The sequence below is a fragment of the Enhydra lutris genome, unplaced genomic scaffold (assembly GCF_002288905.1).
Source record: "Enhydra lutris kenyoni isolate GAN:26980312 unplaced genomic scaffold, ASM228890v2 scaffoldscaffold59, whole genome shotgun sequence".
Lineage (NCBI taxonomy): Eukaryota > Metazoa > Chordata > Mammalia > Carnivora > Mustelidae > Enhydra > Enhydra lutris.
In genome coordinates, this window is record NW_019154143.1 from 4,620,914 (window position 1) to 4,645,289 (window position 24,376).

Below are 24,376 nucleotides of genomic sequence, written 5' to 3' on the forward strand. Positions count from 1 at the left end.
TGGTGCATATGCAGAAGAGAGACTGAGATTCTACAAGCTTTTATTAGGAATTAATAAGGGCTTTCCCATACAGCCTTATATGGAAGGACTGTGCTTCTCATGCACAGGATCACTCACCATTATGAATGGTTCTCTTCAGCCTGCAAGAACTTCAGAGTTGATAGCACTGCAGGTGAGTGTCAGGTATAAGCTGTTCAATACTACCCTTAACTCAGTAGTTCTCAAACTGTGGTTCCCAGACCAGCAGCATCAGCATTATTAAGAACTTGTCAGAAATGCAAATTCTTGTGCCCCACCCCACACCTATTATATCAGCAGCTCTGGGAGCGGGGCTGAGAAATGTGTTTTAATAAGTATTTTTAAGGTGACACCAAAATTGAGACCCATGCTGTAACTATTGTCTATTACCACATTCCACCTTGGAAATACACCTACCAGCAAATTCTGGATAAAACTAATTCCAAGTCCTGACTCAGAATGATCTTTTAATCCTTGTGACTCAAGAAAATTCTGGGTATCATACCAATGGCATAAGAAAAAGTCCCATGATTACTATTTGGTGGATGACAAAACTTGCATTAAATAACACTGTCTTGGGGCGCCTGGGTGGCTCAGTGGGTTAAGTCTCTGCCTTCAGCTCAGGTCATGGTCTCAGGAGCCTGGGATCGAGCCCAGCATCGGGCTCTCTGCTCAGCAGGGAGCCTGCTTCCCCTTCTCTGTCTGTCTCTCTGCCTACTTGTGATCTCTCTCTCTGTCAAATAAATGAATAAAATCTTTAAAAACAAAAAAACAACATTGTCTTTTTAAATGAAATGCCCTAGAAAAATTGATATATGATATTAATATTAATATATTCCATATATCTTAAATAACTGATGTGCTTTTTATCTCATGAGGTTTTACAAATTGTGACAATAACAAAACTTCTATTTTCCCTTTGAAAATGTAGAGCCAAATTTGTGGCCTACCTGAGCAAGTACGTACCTTCAAATGGCAGGCATTATTATTTCTCTGTACTCCTACTCATGGTTTTGTTTTTTTTAAGATTTTATTTAAATTTAAGTTAGTTAACATATAGGTATATTATTAGTTTCAGGGGTAGAATTTAGTGATTCATCAGTTGCATATAACACCCAGTTCTCCTTATATCAAGTGCCCTCCTGCCTACTCATATTTTTATTAACTTATGTTTTCTTGTATTATATATATGCTTTCAAGCTGCCTTAAAGTTTTAATATAACAAAGAAGAAAACAAACAGGTGAATGAATGAATGAATGAATACTGCTCTTGAAACTCTGTTTTCTCAAATGATTCAGAATAACTGTTTAACTAAATTTTCTTTCTTAGCTTGAAAAGGTGAATGAAAATGACTGTTTTACTTTTTTTTTTTTAAGATTTTATTTATTTATTTGAGAGACAGCATACAAGAGAGGGAGACTCCCTGCTAAGCAAGGCCCCTGATGCAGGGCTAGATCCCAGTACCCTGAGATCATAACCTGAGCCAAAGGGCAGACACTTAGCCAACTGAGCCACTGAAGCTTCTAAATATCTTAAAAGCTACTTTTTAAGTACTTTAAATCACAAAAATATAGAAATCACTGAAATAAGTGATTGATTTGGATTGATAATTAAAAATAGCTTAGCTATATAAAATATATGTATTTCTGAACCAATATAAACACAAAACATTATTCTTTTAGAATTCTAAGAAATCAAACCAATAACCCGGTGCAGAGTTAACTGGTTTTATTTCAAAATTCATTAATCTACATATTTATTTTAGGTCCTCTATAAAATACTGTGCTGCACTGCAAATGGTTCTAGAATGTTTCTGTTCTGCTCAACAGAGCAACATTATTTACAACCTTTACTAAGATTATCTGTTGGCTAGAATTTGCACATCTGTTATTAATGTTCTTTCCCAAAACATTCCTTAGTGACTGCTTGCCAATACACTTTGGTGTTGATATTTTAAGGTATTAATTTATATATTAACTCATACTCAAAAGTAAGCTGTTGAAATAAAAATTTCAACATTTAATTATGCCTGCCTGATAGTTATTAAATACCTGGCAACTGAGGCACAACATGTTCTCTATCTGATGTTCTCCTATGTTGCCAAGAGAAGTTTTCTTATATACTTGAGTTAAATTTATGTACAATTACTCTATTCTGTGTTATAAATAGGTTGGTTTATTGCTACAAAGACCTCAACTCTAATGTTTTATTTAGATAAAACTACGTAATTCAATTCCACAACTACATCTATTATATAAAAAGTATGATACCAAGAATTGTTAAAATAATCACATAAAAAATAAGTATATAGGATGATAAGTTACTTATACTTCATACTGGCTCAATAATTAATAAGACATTTTAAACTCTACTTTGGTTTAAACTCTACTTTTGGTTTTCACTATATTATATAGCACTGTTGTTAAGAAGATATGAGACAAAAAAGTAAAATCATCTTTAAAAAGCATAAAATATTACACAACTACAGGAAAATATATTCCATTATTCTATTGAAAACCTGGTTCATTAAGAGATGTTTCTAGAGTACTTTGATAGTGTTCTGGGTTTTATTCAAAATATGGATAATCCCTATCACAATTCCAGTGGCTTCTACTATATTCTTCCTATTTCAGCGTGATAACAATTTGGAGTACCAGTTTTGGTACAGGTCTTCTGCTACATAATTAAAACAAAAACAATAAAACTCTTGTAATAGGTTTGTTTGTGTGTGTGAATATTTAAAGGAAAGAGGAAAGCATTATTTTATATTTTGGGTAGCATCTGGCTCTGAAATCAGAAAGACTTATTAAGCTCAAATATCTGCTTACCTTCTTACTAACTATCCCATATTGGCTCGTGTTAAGCAACCATATCTTACAGATCCAAATTCTAGTTTTTCTGTTTATATCCTAACTTTTCTGCAGCATAATTCCTGGCACATAGTACATTTACTGCAGAGAACAGTTGTTAATAAATAGATATGTATGTGTGGGCAGGCATGTATTGTCTTTTTTTTTTTTTTTTTTTGACAGACAGACACAGCGAGAGAGGGAACACAAGTAGGGGGAGTGGGAGAGGGAGAAGCAGACTTCGCGCCTAGCAGAGAGCCCAATGCGGGGTTTGATCCCAGGACCCCGGGATCACGACCTGAGCCGAAGGCAGACGTTTAACGACTGAGCCACCCAGGCGCCCCTGTATTGTCCTTTTTAAGTTAACAACTAGGAAACCAATTTCTTTGCCTAATGCTTCTGAAATAAATATTTTGAGCCAAATTTGCTAATGAAAATATATAAATTGTACTTAAGAAAAACAACCAACCCTACCTTTACACTGCATTCCTTGGCGAAAGAGGCCTTTCAGTAACCGCTTGCAGTACTGACATATTGTAGGACGGGTGTAAGAGTGAACAGCAAATGTGTGTGGAACTTTGACTCTGCACATTACCATCTTTTCCATCCAGATTGGGCGACCACTCCAAGAAGGAATTCTCTTACTTGGTTCTTGGTGAACATGTGACTAAAACATGAGTAATTTTCATAAGTATAAGTCAAAATTAAAAACACAGTATTAAGAGCAGGATTTGACCACAAAAGTCATTTACATTGGACATTAAAGCCAAGAATCTAAAAATGCACATCTCAGCAGTTTCCTCTGGAAGCTTAACTTACCAACACTTGAATGTGAACACTGTGGATTTTTTGTTATTATTTACACTAAAAAAAAAAGTTTTCCTCTTCACATATGTATATTCACTGTAAACTACTTTTGCTAGGCACATACCGCATTTTACAGATAAAAAACAAAAGCCTTAGAACGACCTTATGACATATTTAAATCCCTTGAAAAACATTACCGAGAAATTAATCATAGGAAAACTAAATTCAGAAAGTGTTGTTATTACTCATGTTGAATTACTGAACATGTCTGAAAATATTTTGAAACAAATCTTGGTTTTTCAAATTTATTTTTATAAATTCTAAAATATGTTAAAAACTTTAGTCTAATTAATGATGATGAAAAAAAAATGGCAGATACAAATTAGCCAAAACAACATTAGCCCCAGGACTTATGCTTTAGGAAGTTCCTTGATATTTAAGTATTTTCTAGTTATTTGGGCCTTTTCCCCTAGATAAGCAAAAAGGAATATTAAAGGTGTTGATTAAAAATTTTTGTGTAACCTGGGGGATAACTAGATATTTGTAGCTATGGTACTTTCTATATATACAAAAGAAATAAATTACAGGCCAGTTCAATATGGCCCATGCCATTCACTCACCCTTCACTGATTATTATATTATAGGCCAAACCCGACACTTTGTATCACAGAAACAAAATGAATGAAGTACAGTCCATGTTCTCAAGCACAAAATACCTAACAACCAGCTAGATGCACTATACATTTTGCTGTAGCTGCTCGCACCTTCACTGCCAGAACTGAGGTCCTGAGATCTTTCTTATGCCTTCCATAACTAGTCATGTCTGTAGCCCAGAGAAGTTGAATCAGTCTACGAAGGTATGTTCAACCAATAAAAGCAAAAGAAGCCAGAAGCAACTAGGAGACAGAAGTGTATGAAAGAAATGAAGGGAAGAAGGGGGAAATAAAGGCTTTTTGGAAGAAAGCAGGAAGGCAGAAAAGAAGAATAAAGGACATACAAATGGAGGAAAGCATTATAAAAAAGAACATAAATACAGTCTCTGATGGATGGTTTTTCACTAATGTGTTGCCACAAAAGTTCTAAAACAAATTATGGAGCAGTTTAATATAAGAAAAGTAAAAAAAGAAGGTTAAAACCCAAGCCAAACTTGGTTGCCTGCTTCAGCTCCCCAAGGTCTCCTGCTCTGGTCTGGCTCACCCTTCTATCAGGTAGCCAGGTACAGAGCACCTTCAGCAAAATAGGCACCACAGTGATCCTGCAAAGCTAATCAAGAAGCCAGCAAGAACCAGAAACAGACGTTGTAGGCTTTTGTTCATCCCTGGGTCCCTATTCTCAACAGTCTTTTCTTGCTCCTGCTTCTACCACTTTTGGTTTGTCTCAAGTTTCAAACATACAAGACGGAATGAGATTGATTTTGCCAGTCATCATCAAATATATAGGATACCCTGGCAAGGCAGAACTTTCCTAACATATCCCTTCATATGCCAATGGCCAGCTGGTGACTCACTGCCTTTTGTCAGATCCTCCTGGGACTGGTATTAGGGACATGGTACACAGTACATATGCAAGGAACTACACATGGGACTACGGTTGTAGCAGCCACCTCATTTTTCATGTCTAGTACAAGCAGTAGTTTAAATATGAAAAACGAGGCTCTAAGATTAATATTACTAAGTCCTAGTATCAAAATCAAGATCTAGCCCTCAATCTTCTACATAGAAGTCCAGTGATTCTTAATCTTTCCCCAACTTAACATACCTGGTCATATGCTACAATCTCATTAATGACTGTGGTTTACCACTCTGTGGAATGAGGAAGGCAGGAAAGGTATGGAAGACTGAACCAGGATTTGGAGGAAGGAGGGCACTGGTAAAATTACCTGGAGCATTTGGTGAAAATGGGACCACTGAGATTAGAGTAACTAGAGTTGAGTGAAAGTTCTTCTCTTGCCTTGCTTTAATGGTCCCTCTTTACAAACTATTAAATTCTTATTTCTTATTAATGTGTAGCCGGAAATTCTCTAAAAGTGATCAAATTATTTCCACAGTGTGAGTTTCAACTAATATTTGCTGAAGTGAAAATTTTCTCACAAAAACTTTATAACAATGTTGCCAACTCTCCATTAGGTGCAATAATAAAGGCAATAAAAGCATGTAAAGGGGCAATTCCCTAATTATATATATTTCACTTTGGAATATTATTCAATGAAAAAAATACCCCCACTTTTATGCATACAATTAGCCCCAACAGTTTCTTTCTACCTTGATTCTGTCCTGTCTTGGCCCCATGGGCATTTGCCCAATGTGCTACTAGGAATATTCCCCTTTCTCTCATCTCCAAAGAGCCATCACTCAATTCTTGTCTCTCCAACATTAGTGGTCCTGTTGTAACCAAATTCGGTGAAAAGCCTATCTTCTTGTGCTCCTCCCTCTCTTTACTTGCTTCCCTTTAGACTGACTGCAGATACTCTAACAGAAACTGCCTTCTTACATGTAAATGATGACAACCTCAGAGTCAGATTCAGAAGTTTTTATTCCAAACTGGCCTTTTCCAAGCTTATATCAGAAGTCAGTGAAGGTTAATATCGTGACCACTCAGAAACTTTCCTTCCTCATGCCTCATCTATAAAATGAAAATAGGAGCTGCCTACCTTCTAGGACTGTCATGAAGATGACATGAGAAAATACAAGTACAGCATCCAGCATGAAGCCTGCCACACAGAATTTAGGAGGCTCTCACCATGTGGCAATTTGGAGTCAGTTCTTCTCTCACTTTGGTTCAGATCAAGGTTGCACTCATTTCCTCATTGCTATCTCCTCTATTCCTTTAGAGTGTCCTTTTTCTACTCTCCCTTCCCTCCAATTTTCCTCCGTGAGCTCTTCTTTTACTTTACCTTTTTCCTTTTTAAGACTGAATGCTTGGGACTGATAAAAGCAACCTTTTTTGAGAAATGATTTCTACTCGTTCTGAAATACTCTGCACAACCTAACCAACACAAACATATCACTCTATTTTCTTCTACTTCCCTAAGGAATTTTCATCTTCAGGATAAAATATAAACTAATGAATTAAAACTTAATACATTATTCATTTGCTCTGTCCTGCTATTTCCTAATCTAGTATTACTCATCTGGGGTAGCTGGCATCTCAGCATCATTTGTGGGGCTCTTAAAAAAAATATCTCTATCCTATGGACCTCACTCCTAAGTTTCCTATGCAGTTCATCTATAAAATGTACTAACTTTTCAATTACCAGTCTTTCCCCAATCTCTTGCATATGTTTATAATAACTATTTGCTCTCAGTTCGTTGTACCATAGCATTCTTGTTTTCTAAGGTAAACACCTCACATTAAGGCTAAACAACATGGGAACATGGGATTTTTGTGAAAGAACTTCAGATGCTTTTATTCTGATGCCTCAGTATAGCAAAATCTTGTGACTAGAATATCAGGACAATAGCCCAAAGGCTTGATTTTGCCATTAATTTATGGAAGACCAAGGAGGTTACAGAAACAACTAAATTATAAGATTGCAATCTACAGATGGAGGTCACTTTAAGTACTAGCAAATGAACAAGCAAGTTATTTTTTCTTCCCTGATTTACTGTCTTACTCTTCAGAGGTACAATATATTAGGAAAAAAAAAATCAATAACCTAAAAATAATCTGATCTGGATTTAGTTCTAATGTTGCTTACCAATTTGCTCTGTGACTTGAGTCAAGTTACTACTTGACCATTATTAGTCTCAACTGTCTCATTATGTATACATCTACTAAGATATCTCACTGGAATATTGTGTGGATCAATATGTTCATTCATTCCTCACTGAATACTTACTAATTACAAGGTATTGTGCTGGGCATGGTAGGGCACACAAACACATGAGTACTATCTTTTCTAAACAGATCATAAATTCCTTGAGGACACTATGATATTAAATTAGAATGTTATACACACCATTAGCGAGGTTTGAAAAGTGGTCTGGCATTCAGCAAATAAAATAACTTCTAGGTTAAGGGAAAAAATCCAGGAAAGGTAGCTGTTGAGCTAGATCTGGAAAAAGCATGTAGGAGGGACACCAATAAAAGCAAAGGTAGAGGGAGCAATGGTGTGTTCAGGGAATGTTGAATAGAAGAGACTGCTGGGGTGGGGGGGCGGAGAACAGAATGTTGGAAATATAGGATATATAAAGGCTTCCTAGTGGGGAGTGATGTAATCAGAGTTGTGTATGAAGCTGTAGTGAAATAAAATGATCAGGCTCTTGTATGTAAGATGAAGTGAAGTATGGGAACCAGAAGCTAGACACTGGTAAGGAGGCTAATGCAGTGGTCCAAGTGATAATGTGGTCCCAAAGTAGATAAAAGGCAATTCATTACTACCAGTAAACTCTGTCTCCAGTAATACATGTTAAGTTTCTCAAGTGTAGGAATGTGAGTAGTCTTTAGTACATAATTTATATTCTGGGATGATGTCATATATCCTTTAGAAACATAAGGAATAAGTAGTAAAATGCTCTTTTATTGCCTTAAAATACATACCTCTTCTGTGGGAAGGGCTACATATTCAGTCTGTAGAAGTCTTGGAACTGAGAGGCCAGGTCCTGGCAGAGACACATTTGATAGACGTCTCTTTCTTACTCCACTGCAATTATTTGGAATCTTGAAGGCACATCGTTTATGATAATTTAATCCACAGCCTAAATATATTTTAAAGGTAAAAAAAATAATAGATCAAAGAAACTTTAGGGACGCCTGGGTGGCTCAGTTGTTAAGCGTCTGCATTCAGCTCAAGTCATGACTGCAGGGTCCTGGGATCGAGCCCCACATCAGGCTCCGTGCTTAGTGGGGAATCTGCTTCTCCTTTTCCTGCTGCTCCCCCTGCTTGTACGTGCACTCTCTCTGACAAATAAATAAAATCTTTAAAAAAAGTTTTTTAAATTTTAATATATACATATTTATATATTAAAGTTTTAATTATATAATTTTAATTATAATATATTTATAATATATTTATTTAAATTATTATAAAAGTATATTTATAAAATTACACATTATAATTTTAATTATAAAATTTTATAATATATTTATATATAATTTATATATTATAAAGTTTATGATATATTTATATAATTATAATTATAAGAATTTTAAATAATTTTATAGTAATACTTTTTAGTAATTTTATGACATATAAATACATACTTATAATAATATATAAAGTATGTTACATAAAAAATACATGCTTCTTTTATTTAATTTCTTTTTTTTGGCAGCAATAGTTATCCTAATTGAGAACCTAGATGACAAGCTAAGTGAAGCCAAAAAATTCAATATAAATTACTGGGCTCCACACGACTAACTGAATCAGAAATTCTGGGGATGGGTCCCAGCAAAGTATGCTTTAACAAGTCCTTGTGGTGATTCTGATACTTGGCAAAGTTTGAGAACAACTAACCTAAACACCAGCAAACTGTGGACTGTATACTAAACCCTCCCCATGACATGTGAAAGTTACATGAAATCCAAATTTCAGTGTTCATAATTCATTTTATTGAAATGCAGCATGCTCCTCGTTTCTTTACATCTTGTTTATAGCTTTCAGGGCACACAAGCAGAGTTAAGTAGTTGTGGCAAAGACTATTAGCCAACAAAACTTAAAATATTTAATTTCTGGCCCTTTACAGAAAAACTTTAATGATTCTCCACCTTTAATACTTAAGAGGACTCAGAAATGTGCACCTGACTCCTGTGACAATTTTAATTCAGAAAAACAGATCTGTCCAATTCTAAACCCTAGTTACCACCTAGTCACCAACTGAGGATCTCTCTTTTTTTAAGATTTTATTTTTCAGAGAGAGAGAGAAAGCACAGCACGTGCACATGCACACATGCACAAGGCTGGGGGAGGGGCAAAGAAAGAGGGAGAAGAAAACTCCCTGTCAAACAGGGAGCCCAATGCGGGGCGGGATCCCAGGACCCTGAGTTCATGATCTGAGAGGAAGGCAGACACTTAACCGACTGAACCACCCAAGCACCCCTGATCTTATTCTTTCATTAATGATCAGAAAATGCAAATATAAAATCCTATTTCAAATGGTACAAAAACTTAGAACACATACCTTCACACTTCAGTCCTTGACGTACCAATCCCCAGAGCATCTCACCACAATAATCACAAAAAGTGGGAGCTTTATAAGAATGTACGTACAGAGTATGTGGACGAATCTGGAAGTCTTCTACTGTAGCCAAAGCTTTTTAAAAAGAAAAGTAGCCAAATAAGCCCTACATTTGTAATTGCAATGAGATTAAGAATGCTGACCATATTCATTTATGTCAAAGTACACGGAATCTTTTTTCTCTGAAAGCTTCATTTATCATAAAAAATCATTTATCTTCAGCATTTAATATTGTGGTTTTCAAGCTATTTTAGGAAGTGCATCAACTCCAAATAACTTGAGCTCCAAAACTAGGTCTGCAGGTAGGTATTTCAACCTCCAAAAACATATTTAACATAGTGACAAGATCACAAATAGTTGGTAGTTCTGCTTTTACAATTAAAAACTGTTTAACTTATAAAACACTGGGAAACAGAACATTAAAGTAAAAAAAAGGGGGGGGCAAAAAGTAAAAAACGTAAAACCCCTGGAAACTATGGAACTTAATCTCAATGGTAAACACTCTGAGTTCCAACTTAGGATCTCAACCTAAGTTTTCTGTCTTCTCAATAGTCCTAGTAGTTAAGAAAAAGAGACTCCCCTCCTCTCTGCGAGCAACTGAACAAGTAGACACAAACACAGGTAGCCATTCTCTCACCTCCACCTTTAAGTCATTAGTGGATATCCCTGTGTTCTGATGGGACTGATGAAGGGTCCAGAGCAAAGAAGGAACAGATAGGAGTATGACCTCCAGGGAGGACAAGAAGTAAAGCCCCCCTGGAGTGGAAAGACAGGGATTGGGAAATTTACACATGACGGGGTGGTGGTGCAGATGCATGATTAATGGAGGGGCCAGATGAATGGAAAGGATCAAGGACCAATAAGGAAAGGTGTTGGTAGGGAGGATCTCAAGAACAGGCTGCAGAGATGAGTTTGAGAAGTGGAAAAAATAGTGGCAGGAGTCTGGACTCTTGGCTGGCTTTCCTTTTTTTCTTCCCTTTCTCTCACTCTTCGCTCTCTCCTTCTCTCCCTCCCTCCTTTCCTGTCAAACAAGAAGTTCTGCAGGACTACTAGGTGCATTCGTTGTTCTCTTACATTCCCCGCCAACAATCCTGCCCATCTGCTGTTGGATGAGGTCAGAAATAGAAGGAGCTAAGGAACGACAAGAGTGGATGAGGGGGAAAGGGAGGGAGGTAAGAAAATGCCCACTGAGAACACACAAGGAAGGAGCAATACTGAAATCATGGGAACAATCAGTATCACAGTTTCCTCTTCCACATCTTCATTATTTCTTTTTCTCCTTTCATTTCTGAACCCCAATTCTCTTCTTCTATGCTCTTCACAGAAATGGGGAAAATGAAATTGAATTTCAGTATAATTATTTTATTTCTTTGATTCAAAAAGTATATTCCTCTTCCAGTTCCAATGATAATTCCCTTAGCTTAGGAACATTCGGATAAACAATTCAGGGCTTATTTTCCTACTTTCTCATCTGTGACGTAACCTTCCTGAAGGGAAAACTCACATGGTCACCATTATTACAGAAGAAGTTAAGCAACTGTAGCACAAAGACTAACTGAACATAGCATTTAGTAGAAAAAATAAGGCTCATTCAAGAAAATAAAAAATAAAAAAATAAAAGGAGTTATTTACTTACCTGAAAGAACAACTTCTACTAGGTCTCCTTCATGTATTTCATCTGCTGAGGTAATCAGCTGCAAAATATTTTCTGAGTTCATGTCATGGCGAAAGAGAAGAATTTTGTCATACATGCCAAAGAAGCCACACTCTGGAAACTACAGGAGAAGAGTCCTATATCAGCATACCCATAGGTTTCCATTTTTATGAGTAAATGTCTCAATCTTATCAAAGAACCTTACATGTGGTTTTTAGCCTAACACTGTCTGCTAACAATTCTATTAATATCTAAAAGATCAACCATGGATTCAAGCATCCTTGGTTCATTTTCAAGTTCAAAAATAGAACAGTAGGGGCTCCTGGGTGGCTCAGTGGGTTAAGTCTCTGTCTTGGGCTCAGATCATGGTCTCAGGGTCCTGCGATCAAGCCCCGCATTGGGCTCTCTGCTCAGCAGGTAGCCTGCTTCCCCCCACCCTCTGCCTGCCTACTTGTGATCTCTCTGTCAAATAAATAAACAAAATCTTAAAAAAAAAAAAAAAACAGTAAACTTAAATACAATTATTTTTTTAAGCACATGTCTCTTAGAAATATAGGATTTCCTTTTTCAGTTATTGATGGAGACTATAATCTTGAATTTAACTGCTACTCTATCTTACATTGCCTGAGATATGCAGTTTTTCCTGTCCTCTAGAACTGAGCTTCCTCTGTAGCTACTAGCCACATGCGGCTAAATTAAAATTAGTGAAAATTAAATAAAATGAAAAGTTCAGCTCCTCAGTCACTCTGACCACACTGCATGCACTTAATTACCACCCTAGCTACTGGCTTGTCTATCATTTTGGACTATGCAGATATAGAACACTTTCATCATCACTTTAAACTTTACTGAACGGACCTAGTAGATTAATAATTCCCAAACTACCGTCACAAGAGTATCAATTCCAACATTTTTGACAAATACACCTATGGCCTCTAGCATCTAATACTTTCTTTACTCACTGTAATTACAAATACATGATTTTTATCAATACATGATTATACAAATACATGATTTACAAATACTTTCTTTATACTATTTTTTTAAAAAATATATGTATTTAGTTGAGAGAGAAAGAGGGAGGAAGGGAGAGAGCGCATTAGTGGGAGGGGCAGATGGAGAGGGAGAAAAATTAACAAGCAGATTCTGCACTGAGCATGGAGCCTGACACGGGGCTTGATCCCAGTACCCTGAGATCATGACCTGAGCCGAAATCAAGAGTTGGGACGCTTAACTGACTGCAACACCCAGGTGCCCTGGTAACTTTTTAAAAAACCTTTGACCAGAACAGGAGACTTAGAGATCTGTTCACATGCCCTACGTATATTATTTCAAGGCTTCTACACTTTGTGACTACAGAGCTGACACTGTGGGTATTGGCATACCACTAAAATATGAAGGTATGAGCTCTAACAGTTTTTATAGTTAATAAAGTTATTTAAGAGAAAATTTTAAATACTTGCCTTACAAAATTAATTTCTAAATCAAGATCAAGATCATCTAAAACACCAGTGCCCTGAGAAATGCTGCTCCAGGTATTTCAATTTTCTTCAGTTTATCTCAGATTTGGACACCCTCATTGACTTATTTGGCTCCTCGGAGAATATCCTTTAATGTACTATACAGTATGTCACTAGCCTGCACTGAATGGCTTGATACGTATGTCACACTAAACCATAATTGCATTTATTGCAGGGATGTTGCTGAGGATATGTTCACTTACTTCAAGAATGGTAGCCCTTCTCCGTGAGGAATCATAAAAGGAATTTCTCCGGTTGGTTCAATAATATGAACAATCTGATCATCCAATTAATCATGTTTTCTGTTTACTTCACTCACTGGGAAAAGCAAAGCTAAATTTGTGACCCACTTCTAACATGAGTTTAGGATCTTACAGCATGTGTTTTAGGCGGAAATGCCTTATCTTCTGAACTTAATTTTCCCATTAAAAATCCTTATATAGGTATATGTCTACAAATGTCTAAATTTTATTGGAAAATTACTAAAATTTAAAAATTGGAAACAATGATTTAATTAGAAATTTGAGTCGACTTGAATTTTTTTAAACCTGAGTAAATAATGAAAAAGTACAGAAATATTTGGAGTTTTTATAATATCCTACTTTCAACTGAGTTACCAATAATACTAACAAAACTTTGTAATATGCTTTAAATATATATCTAACAGTGTAACAATTTTTAATTGAAAAGCTAGGGAGTAAAAATACAGAATCAAAAATATATTTTTATTACATTTTAAAGTTTGAAATGAAAATTTTATAAAATTTTATTAAGTATTATCAAATTAGAAAACATTTAATAGGAATAAAACATCTCCATAAATTAGTTGCAACAGTTCTTATGTATTAAGAACTTAAGTATTAATAAAGAAAAGTTTCCAAGGCGCCTGGGTGGCTCAGTCTGTCAAGCGGCTGCCTTCAGTCCAGGTCATGATCCCAGGGTCCTGGGATCAAGCCCAGTATCCCAGTATCTGGCTCACTGCTTGGCAGGTGCCTGCTTTTCTCTCTCCCTCTGCTTGCCACTCCCCCTGCTTGTTCACTTTCACTCTTCCATGAACAAAATCGTTAAAAAAAAAAAAAAAAAAAATTCCACATTCCATCCTTATATAAAAATGACTAACAAGGGATGCCGGGGTGGCACAGTTGGTTTAGTGTCTGTCTTCAGCTCAGGTCATGATCCCAGAGTCCTGGGATCAACCCTCTCCCCCTGCTCCTCCCCCTGCTCCTGTTCACACGCTCTCTCTCAAATAAATAAAATCTTAAAAAAAAAACTTTTTTTGTATGAATAAAACTCATTTTTAAAAGTTCCACATTTTTTTTTTATGTCTTCTGAGTGCAAGGCATTGTTCCCATGGTATGTAAAGTTAAGGCAGACCTCCCCTCCCAGAAGTTTACAATCTAGTAGGAAGATGGTAATAAAACAAATCAATAACATAGTAAAGGAAATACCAAAAATGAAAAATAAATAAAATTCTAGAAGAAGGGAAAAAAACTTTAACCGGGAATGTGGAATGTCACTGAAACAGTGATAAAAAAGGGAAGCAAGGTTTCCATGGGCAGAAAGTGAAAGTGAAAATATAAAGGTCGTAGTTGAGAAAACACATAAATGGAAGAAAGTCAAGTGGACCCCTTTGACTGAAGAACGAGGCAAGGGCTGGGGTAGAAAGAGGACAAAAATGCACACCGGAGCCCCATGGAGACTATACTTAAGAAAGAAACTTGGGAGTCATCAGAATGGGGTGCAGGCATTGCCACCTACTAACTACAGCACCTTAGATAAGCTGCTTAACCTCCCTATGCTGTTTGTTATCTATAAATTTGGAGTAACAGCAATACTGGCTTTATAGGGTTCTGGTCAAAATTTATGTATTTAATGACATAAAGTAGTACCATGATCAGTAAATACAAGTGGTTCTTTTTTTTAGATTTTTTATTTATTTGTCAGAGAGGGAGAGAGAGCGAGCGAGCACAGGCAGACAGAATGGCAGGCAGAGGCAGAGGGAGAAGCAGGCTCCCCGCCGAGCAAGGAGCCCGATGTGGGACACGATCCCAGGACGCTAGGATCATGACCTGAGCCGAAGGCAGCTGCTTAACCAACTGAGCCACCCAGGCGTCCCACAAGTGGTTCTTTTTATCTTACATCTAAAAGGGGAGAGACAAAAAATCCCAGAGCAAGGCAGTGATGCGATCAAATCTGTATCTTAAAAAGATAATGCTGACATGTAGTAGGGACTGAAACAGGAAGAGACTAGAGCAAGCTCCTAAAGAAGGCTGAAGCTATTGGTCAGGAAAGAGGTAGTAGGGTCTGGATTATTCAGTAAGGAGATGGAAAGCAAGACAAGAAGGAACACTTCTCTCTCAAATCTATCTTTGGTAAATTACATGGATCATTAGTATTGTTTTGACCAAGCCAGAAGTCCCGATAACTAAAGAGCTAAATAAACACATTAATGAAAGAAGAAAACATCAAAAAAATGTGTGGCTTAGAAAAAAAATACATATAAAATCATCTTCTTGATAAACACATGACCCAGTGAATTCATACTAGCATTATTTAAGAAATTGAAGCACAAATAAAAATGACAGGGAGTGTATTAAGAATATTTACTTAAAATAAGCATTTGTGAACCAGGCTGGAAAGCCTTCAGTGATGATAAAAAAATGAAGTAATTTTCTAGTCTAGCAAATGTTTACATAAACTATATTCATCTATATAGTTGAGAAATTATAGAGTTCCAAGAGGGGGAAATGTACTAAATAGCTTGTAAAAAATAAATTTCTCCTATTCACAATTATGATTTGTAAGTATGACTTGGTAGGATATTTAGGAATCATCTGAGGAGTCAGCACAAAATGAAGTAACAGAAAATAGCGCCTGAAAAAAAAGGCAAGAGACTATTAAACGTTGCCACTGAACATCAGAGAAAAACTGTAGCCAAGTTTTAAAAAACACTATGAAGTCTTGAGACATGGGTATGTTAAATATCTAAAAAGAAGAAACAAGGAAAAAAAAAAAGAAGAAACAAGGAAAGTGAGCACACACTTTGAAAGATCTAAACAATTATTCAGAGAAAAACCCATACAAACAAAAAAGCAAAACCCTGCTAATAATGATTTGAACTTACCACTATTGAAACTTCATAACTTTTATAACAATTCAGAGAGGTGCCTGGGTGGCTCAATCGGTTAAGCATCTGCCTTTAACTTAGGTCATGATCTCAGGGTCCGGGGATAGATTCCCATGTCAGGCTCCCTGCTCAGTGGGAAGTCTGCTTCTCCTTTTCCCTCTGCCCCTTCCCCATCACTTGTGCTCTCTCTCTCAAATGAATAAAATAAAATCTTTTAAAAAATTCAGAAACAAGATTTTTAAGCAGGAGTAAATTGTTAAGCCATGTCTCAATTCTGACCATACACTAAAATTCCCTGTGGACCTTAAAAGATCTTCCCAGGTTTATGGTTAAGCTCTGTGGAATAAGACATGGACACCTAAATATCAAGTTCACTTTTATATTATTCAATATATTTACTACATACACTCCTTAAAAAACAGACTTAAAAAAAACGCCTTATTTTTAAGAACAATTTTAGAGTTACAGAAAAATTGAGACAGTAGTACAAAGAAATCCCATATACCCCACAACTAGTTTCCCCTCTTATGAATGTCTTACATTAATATGGTACATTGCAATTAGTGAACTAAGACTGATACATTAACTAGAAAGTCCATACTTCATTCAGATTTTCTTAGCTTTTACTCAATTTCCTTTTTCCATCCCAGGATCACACACAGGATACCACATTACCTTTAGCGGTCATGTCTCCTTAGGCCTCTTTTGGCTTTGACAGTGTTTTTTTAAGACTTTGCTGGGTTCTGAGGACTTTGACTAAAAATCAGGTATTGTGTAGGATGCCCACCATTAAAATTTGTCTAATGTTTTTCTCATGATTAGACTGGAGTTATGGGTTTTGGGAAAGACCACAGAGGTAAAGTGTCATTCTCATCACATATCAAGCGTACCTACTACCCACATGATTTACTGCTATTGATGTAGACCTTGATTATCTGGCTATGGTAGTTTTTGTCAGATTTCTTCACTTTGTGCAAAGTTATTTCCTCTGAACCCCTAATACTGTACCCATTGCAAGTCAGTCACCATGGGCAGCCCACTTTTTTTTTAAATTTTATTTATTTATTCAAGAGAGAGAGAGAACATATGTGTGCACATGAGTGGGGGTTGGGGAGAAGAGAGCAGGGCAGAGGGAGAGAGAAACTCTCAAGCAGACTCCATGCTGAGCACAGAGCCTGACCCCACAACCCCATGATCATGACCCTAGCCAAAACCAGGAGTTGTATGCCTAACAAATTGAGCCACCCAGGCACCGCTACACAGCCCACTCTTAAGGAATGGTGAGTTATGTTCCTTCTCCTTGAAGGCAGAGTATCTATATAAGTTATTTGGAATTCTTCTGCATGTGAGATTTATCTATTCTCACCCACTGATTTATGCATTCATCCAATCATTTATATATACATGTATGCTCACAGATATTTATTAATACTTTGGGATATAATATACACTTTTTAAAAATATCATTTATTTTTGAATAGCAATTTATTCACAAAGCTCAAAATTTTTAAAGTACAAAAGAGTATAGTTCAAAATCTATGCTGGAGTTGCCCTGCTAGCCCTGCCAGAGTCGACTATTGCCAGCTCTCCTTATTATCCTTCTGAAGATATTTTATATCAAAAATGATTTTTGTTGTTGTTGTTTTACACAATTGTATAGTTTTATTTTACTAGTTCCCTACTGACGGGATAGGAGTTGAGGAATAAAACTAAGGCCAAACTGCTTTGAGTTCAAATCCTGATCCATTTCACTTATTAACTATAACCGTTGCTAACTTAACCTCAATTTTTCTATCTCCTACTTCATAAGGTAATTATGAGAATTAAATAAATGAGTACACCCAAAAAGCTTAGAACTCCTGATCCATTTTGGGCACTACGTAAATCTTAGCTACTGTTTCAAATCTTTTGTTACTTCAAACAACACCCAATGTAATATCTTATACACACAACTTTTTCACTTTTTGAGTATATGAATAGGATTACTTCCCAGAAATAGATTTGCTACGTCAAAGAATATGCAATTTGACATTTAATTTTTTTAAATTTTGTATTCATTCCTTTTTAGAGAGAGCAAGTGCATAGGGGTGGAGGAGTGATGGGGGGGCACAGAAGAGAGGGAGAGGGAGAAAAAGAATCTTAAGCAGGCTCCACACCCAGTGTGGAGTCCAATTCAAGGCTTGATCTCATGACCTGAGCCAAAATCAAGAGTTAGACATTTAAGTGACTGAGCCATGTAGGCGCCCCTTGACACTTTTAGATACTGCTAAAATGTTCTTTATAGAGACCATACCAATTTACATTTCCATAAGTAATATACCGCGTGCTTATTTTTCCGCATCTTATTTTTTATGCTCTATTAGTCAGCTTAGGTTGTATTAACAAAATATCATAGGTGGAACAGCTTAAAACAACACAAATTTATTTTCTCAGAATTTTGGAGGCTAGACTCCTGAGATCAGGCTACTAGCATGTTCAAGTTCTTGAGAAGCTTATTCCTTGCTTGCAGTCAGCAGCCTTGTCCCTGCTGCTCAGATGACCTCTCTTCCAAAAATGCACGTAGGGGGAGGGAGAGAGGGAGAAGGGAGGAAGAGAAAGAGACACCTCTTTCTTCCTCTTCTTATATAAACCTACCAATTCTATCAGACTAGAACCCTATGATTCACTGAACCTTCCTGAAAGTTCTATCTCCAAAGTCACACTGAGTGCGGCTTAAGGCTTCAACCTATGAATGTGAGGGGTGGGGAGGAGAGACAAAATTTAGTCCTTAGCAAATCTGTTAATGTTAGGTAAAAAATGGTATTTTGGTACAGTTTTAATTATAAGAGGTTGAACATCTTTTACATGCTTAAGGGACAACTGTATTTCCTTTGTATGCATTAGTTATTTGTACTCTTTGACCTTTTAACGGATTAGCAGATCTTTAAAACTCCAAATACAAACATTCCTCAAAATATTTTTCATTATGTAGGAAATCCTTAGTAAGTCCAGGACAACATATCAAAAAACACAAACAAAAACCCTGTATACTTAATAGAATATATGTTGAATTTCCCAAAATGATCTGACGCCAATAAAATATTTTATACAGGAAGAGGCCTCTGTGCCAAAATAATAGCTTATTTGCCTATACCAGACTCCAGTAGAAAAGAATAATAGAGACTTTTTTCCCTTTCAAAATTGTATAAGAAGAAATATTCTAGCAAACTAATGAAAATCAATTCTTGATTACATTTATAAATCCACTATTTCCACTGGACTCCTTTCTCTTTACCATCCAGAATGCAAGTCTTAGCTAATAAAATGCTATAATGCTTTTTAAGCATTCTACTTTCATGAGGAAGAAAGCAATTTGCGATAGGGAACAAGATTAGAAGAGCAGCAGAGGTGGTAACATGCTAGTAACTGTCAGTTTTAATTGTCACTGGCTATTTATTTAGCTTATTCCTAAACCAGGGTTCTTAAGCAGGGTATCTTGTCCCCCAAGAGGTATGTAGGGCACTGTGTGTAGTGGGTAGAGGCCAGGGATGCTGCTAAACATCCTACGATGCATGAGGCACTGCAGAGGACAAAAAATTATCCAGCCCAGGGGCACCTGGGTGGCTCAGTGGGTTAAAGCCTCTGTCTTCGGCTTAGGACGTGATCCCAGGGTCCTGGGATCGAGCCCCACATCGGGCTCTCTGCTCAGCAGGGAGCCTGCTTCCTCCTCTCTCTCTCTCTGCCTGTCTCTCTGCCTACTTGTGATCTCTGTCTGTCAAATAAATAAAATCTTTAAAAAAAAAAAAAATTATCCAGCCCAAAATATTGACAGTGTTGAGGTTGAGAAACCTTGCTTTGGGGAATAAGAGGGGTCAAGAATATAGAGAGACTGGAAAATGTGAAAGGAAGTTGACAAAGTTCAGAAAATTACACATGCCCATATTTCCTTCCCTAGCCTACCTCAGCCTTGATTAAAAGAAGAAAAGAGGAAATGAAAGAAACAGCAAAAGAACTTGCAGGGTAGAAGCAAAATAGGTCTTTAATTTGGCCTCATTCCAAACTACCCCAGGGTTTTCTGGACTTGCTTTCTACAGACTGTGCAAATACTCCTTTCTTGACCATGCAAAATGAATTATTTTCCCAGTCCATATGGGAGAGGAATGGAATTTCATTCTAAGTTATCAAATGTGCACCCTTTATATACTGCTCTCTTTGCCCACTTCACATTCCATATGTCTTTACTTTTGCAGTAAAGATGGCTTCAATAATAAAAAACAGAGCATCTTATCTTTCTAGAACCATCTTACAGAAATATCTTTTGTTGGTATTAACACCTGTTTGTAATTAAAATGTGCTATTTAACATCATTTCTCAGGAAGTATGTAGTTGAAAAGAATTTCAGTGACTACTTCTATATACAGATAGACAGCACTACAGTCTAGATGAGTCAATGAGAAAATTATTCAGTGGGGACTCTTAATTTATTCTTAACTTTCATCATTAATCTTCAACCTAGGATTTTCTGCATATGACACATTAAAGGAGCTGTTTCATTTAACACCATTTCTCTTTGACACAAACCAGAGCAATCTTTTTTCATTTCCTTTTTACTTGTTTTGCTATTAGTTCTGTTTATCTTCAATTCAAACTTTCTGGAACTTTCTATCCCAGCCAACATATTTACCTGATTATCTAGCAGAATTGGGGGGAAAAAAAAATCTTTCTTCTGGTTTGATCTTCCAGATTAGTAATGGTTGCCTGGCATTATTCTGCCAAGACAAAAAATGTAGGGTAAAGAGCAGGATGTCACCTAGCCACTGTAACACAGCTGTAGGAGAAAGAATAGGGGAGGAAAAAGAAAAAAAACCTAACACAGAATGACAACTGGTTTCCAGAAAACAAAAGACACAGCTGGGGTTTTCGCTCTACTTTGGCAGAACCTGAAAATTATACCCAATCCATGTCTGCAGAAACAATGTATTCACTTGACAAGTAGATAAAAATCACTCCTAAACTAGGATATACAAGCAAAGACTCTTCAGGTCTAGTGTCATGTAAATGGTCAAACTAAAAACAAATGTTTTATAACCAGCTGCTGAAAGCAGAGTTTGCTTTAGTTAGATTCATTTCAATTTCAGTAAATACCATTACAGCTTAAAATGAATTGCTGTTGGCCAATTTTCTTTCTTATTACTCCAATTACATCTACTATGTTCATTCAACAAATTAACACAATACAGCAGTAGCACTGGCAATTTGAGATCAAGAATGTGAGGAACTAACATTCACTGAGAGTAGCTACTATGCACCAGGTGCCATGTAAAGCACTTGACATGGCTATCTCACTTAACTTTCTCAAAACTCCTAAAACAAGTAATCCCAGTCCTCTAATTAACACTCGATCTCAATTTTTTATAGTTTATCATATGCTAAATACTAAAATCAGAAGGCATGAGTAAAGCAATGTCAGTGTGAAAGAATCCTATACCTGTTTTGGTATTTACTAAAATTTTAAGAACACTATAAGGATCGATGATCTTTCCAGATATGAGAGATTTTAAAATTATGAGTATTACTATTTTGAAGCACTAATTATGTGGCAGCCACTGCATTCAGAGCTTTACATTTTATCACAATTTTTTAATGAAGGTAGGAATCATGATCCCAGCTTTGCAGATGAAGATCTGAAGTAAGTGACCTGAAAAGGGTTTATAATCTCTAAACAAAGTTTTTAAGAATCAAAGCTCCACCCCAAGTCTGCCTCTTTGGCTTTAAAACACTGCTATCTCTTTCTTGGGTTATTCTCTCTCATTTTAAAACATACACCAATAACAAAAAATAATAGTACAGGTTTAAACCCTAATATAATTTTGACATTGGGAATCCCTGCACAATCACTCTAAGATTGGGCAAAGCTTTTGGTTCCCCGGGTTTTGATTTGCTCACTGTAATGTGACTCTTTGGTAGTTCCTCCCAGCAGAGATCTAGTTTCCGTTTGGTTCAAGCTCAATTCTACCTCTGCTCAGATCTGTCTGCCTTCTCAGTTCTCCTCACAGCCAGTCCCACTAGTTTTTTGAGTTCCATTAGTTTCAGCATTCTCTTCAGCGTATAACTCCTAGAAAGAAGAGATACTGCTTGTTGCTAAGTCTGCTTCTTTATAAACTAATACGTAGATAAAGGAATCTACGGATACATCTAAAAATTTACATTCATTCCTGAAACTAATATACATTGTATGTCAACTATACTTCGATAAAAATTAAAATTTACATTGTTTAACTATGTCCATATTCACAAAAGAAACTGTACTGCATACTTAAAACAAACACGTCCAAGCCAAACTGGCAACCAATCCTATTTGAAAACTCTCGATTCACATGTAGAAGATTCACAAATGGAATTCTAAGCCAGATAATTCTTTGTTGTGGGGAGCATGGGAGTAGCATCCCTGCCCTCTACACACCAGAAGCCAATAGCACTCCCTCTCTCCCGGTAAAAACAACCAAACAAAAAATCTCCAGACACTGCTAAATGTTGCCAGGGATCAAAATCACTCTGGTTGAAACCACTGGTTTAATTTAATCTCAAACATTAAAATGAGATATTGGAGCTATAATATCTGCCAATTAAGTAGCGCTAATCTACATTCTTATAAGCAATAAGGAAAAAGTTTACTGGTGTTCTCAGAGTGAATTAACTAAGAATTTCAAGTATTTCAAGAAGCTCGCCTTTTGCACAATCCCAGGAACAAAGAGTTTTTTCAAATAAGTATCTGAAAAATATAAAGTAGTTGGAGCAGGTTGGGCACAACTAAGGTACCAACACATGAAACAATGGGAAAGAACACTGGTGCTTATCTGCTTCTTTCTTTCTATAAATCACTTAATCAATAGAGGGTAATTATCACCATAGGTTATTTGCAGTATTGTTTTCAGCAGTAAAAGCAGATAGAACATGTCCTTAACCAATGCCTACTGAGACTAAGGCATTTGGGGGGAAAGATGAATAAGAGAGAACCAATTTCAATGTAACATAAATGCTGGAAACACTTCAAATCTTCAAGAAAAGGAAGCTAAATTTTTGGCTTATTGTTAAAGACAACAACAACAAAAGAAACACCACCCAATCCACCCTCGGGATGTGTCATGAAATTGGACTGAATTCAAACAGTGACCACTTTTGGTCATATCCAAGTTTTAAGCAAAGCTCAACTATAAATGATGTTAGATATTTTCCTGGAAACAAACAAACAAAAATCACAATGTATATATTTTGTATTATCTGTATTAGAACTCAATCCCATTTTTAACTTACTATAGCCCTGAAATCATTGATTTTTCTCTATTTCTATGAAGCTTTATCATATCCTCATTCATACTGGAAATACCTATTTCATTTTCCCCCAATGGAATACCATACCTAATCTGTATTTATTACTACTATTTTGAACATTTCCCCACATGCCTGTTTACTAATTTAACATTTTTGTGAAATGTATTTTTATATCATTTGACTAAATATTTAAAATCAATGTTTTTCTTACCAATACATGAGCCCTTTACAGAATAAAGACATTAATGATATTTAAAACTTGTGTAGTATTTCCCCAATCTTATCTTTGTTTTTATTTTTATATATGTAAATATTTTAATTTTCAATATGCAAATCTGTAAACTGTTTTTTCCCCTGTGCCTCCTTTACTTGATATGAAAGTGAGATATCCCATTCTAAGTTTGATAAATATCAATTCCTTTTTTTCTCAAAATTCTTGTATTTAAAACTTTTACTTTAATTGCTCTGAAATTTATCCTGGTGTCAGGTATTAAGTGGAGGTCTATGTTAATGCTCCTCTCATTGCCTATCTTGCTTTCTAAACTCCATTTCTGAAAAATGATTCCCTTTTATTTCTCATGCCTCCTTAGCCATATACCTAAAATGTACTATGGATCTGTCTATTACTGTTCAAGGAGTATATAGTTTCCATTATTGTAACTTTTTTTTCTCCCCCCCTTTCCCTTATTTTTCAGACTTTTAACTTAATACTTTTGGCTACTTTTTTAAACTTTAGAAAAATCAGGTAAAAAGAATTCCAATAAAATCTTGAATAGAAAACATAATTTGGGAAGTAAAAATTATACACTGTCAGTCTTCTTTTTTCAGGAATATGATAATGGATTTTATTTCATAAAGTCTTAAATACTTCATAAAAATTTTAAATTTTATTTATATCTGGATTCATCCATTT

General features: G+C 36.0%; 1 protein-coding gene across 1 annotated transcript in view; it reads right to left on the reverse strand.

The window, feature by feature from the left end:
- LOC111158360 (protein kinase D3) overlaps positions 1 to 24,376 on the reverse strand; it is an 83,261-nt gene that overhangs the window by 32,831 nt on the left and 26,054 nt on the right. The window contains exons 3-6 of the mRNA XM_022520358.1: positions 11,488 to 11,626; positions 9,795 to 9,926; positions 8,215 to 8,372; positions 3,343 to 3,535 (exon numbers count right to left, since the gene is read on the reverse strand). Coding sequence (XP_022376066.1) covers positions 3,343 to 3,535; positions 8,215 to 8,372; positions 9,795 to 9,926; positions 11,488 to 11,626 — 622 coding nt within the window. The remainder of the gene's footprint in view (positions 1 to 3,342; positions 3,536 to 8,214; positions 8,373 to 9,794; positions 9,927 to 11,487; positions 11,627 to 24,376) is intronic.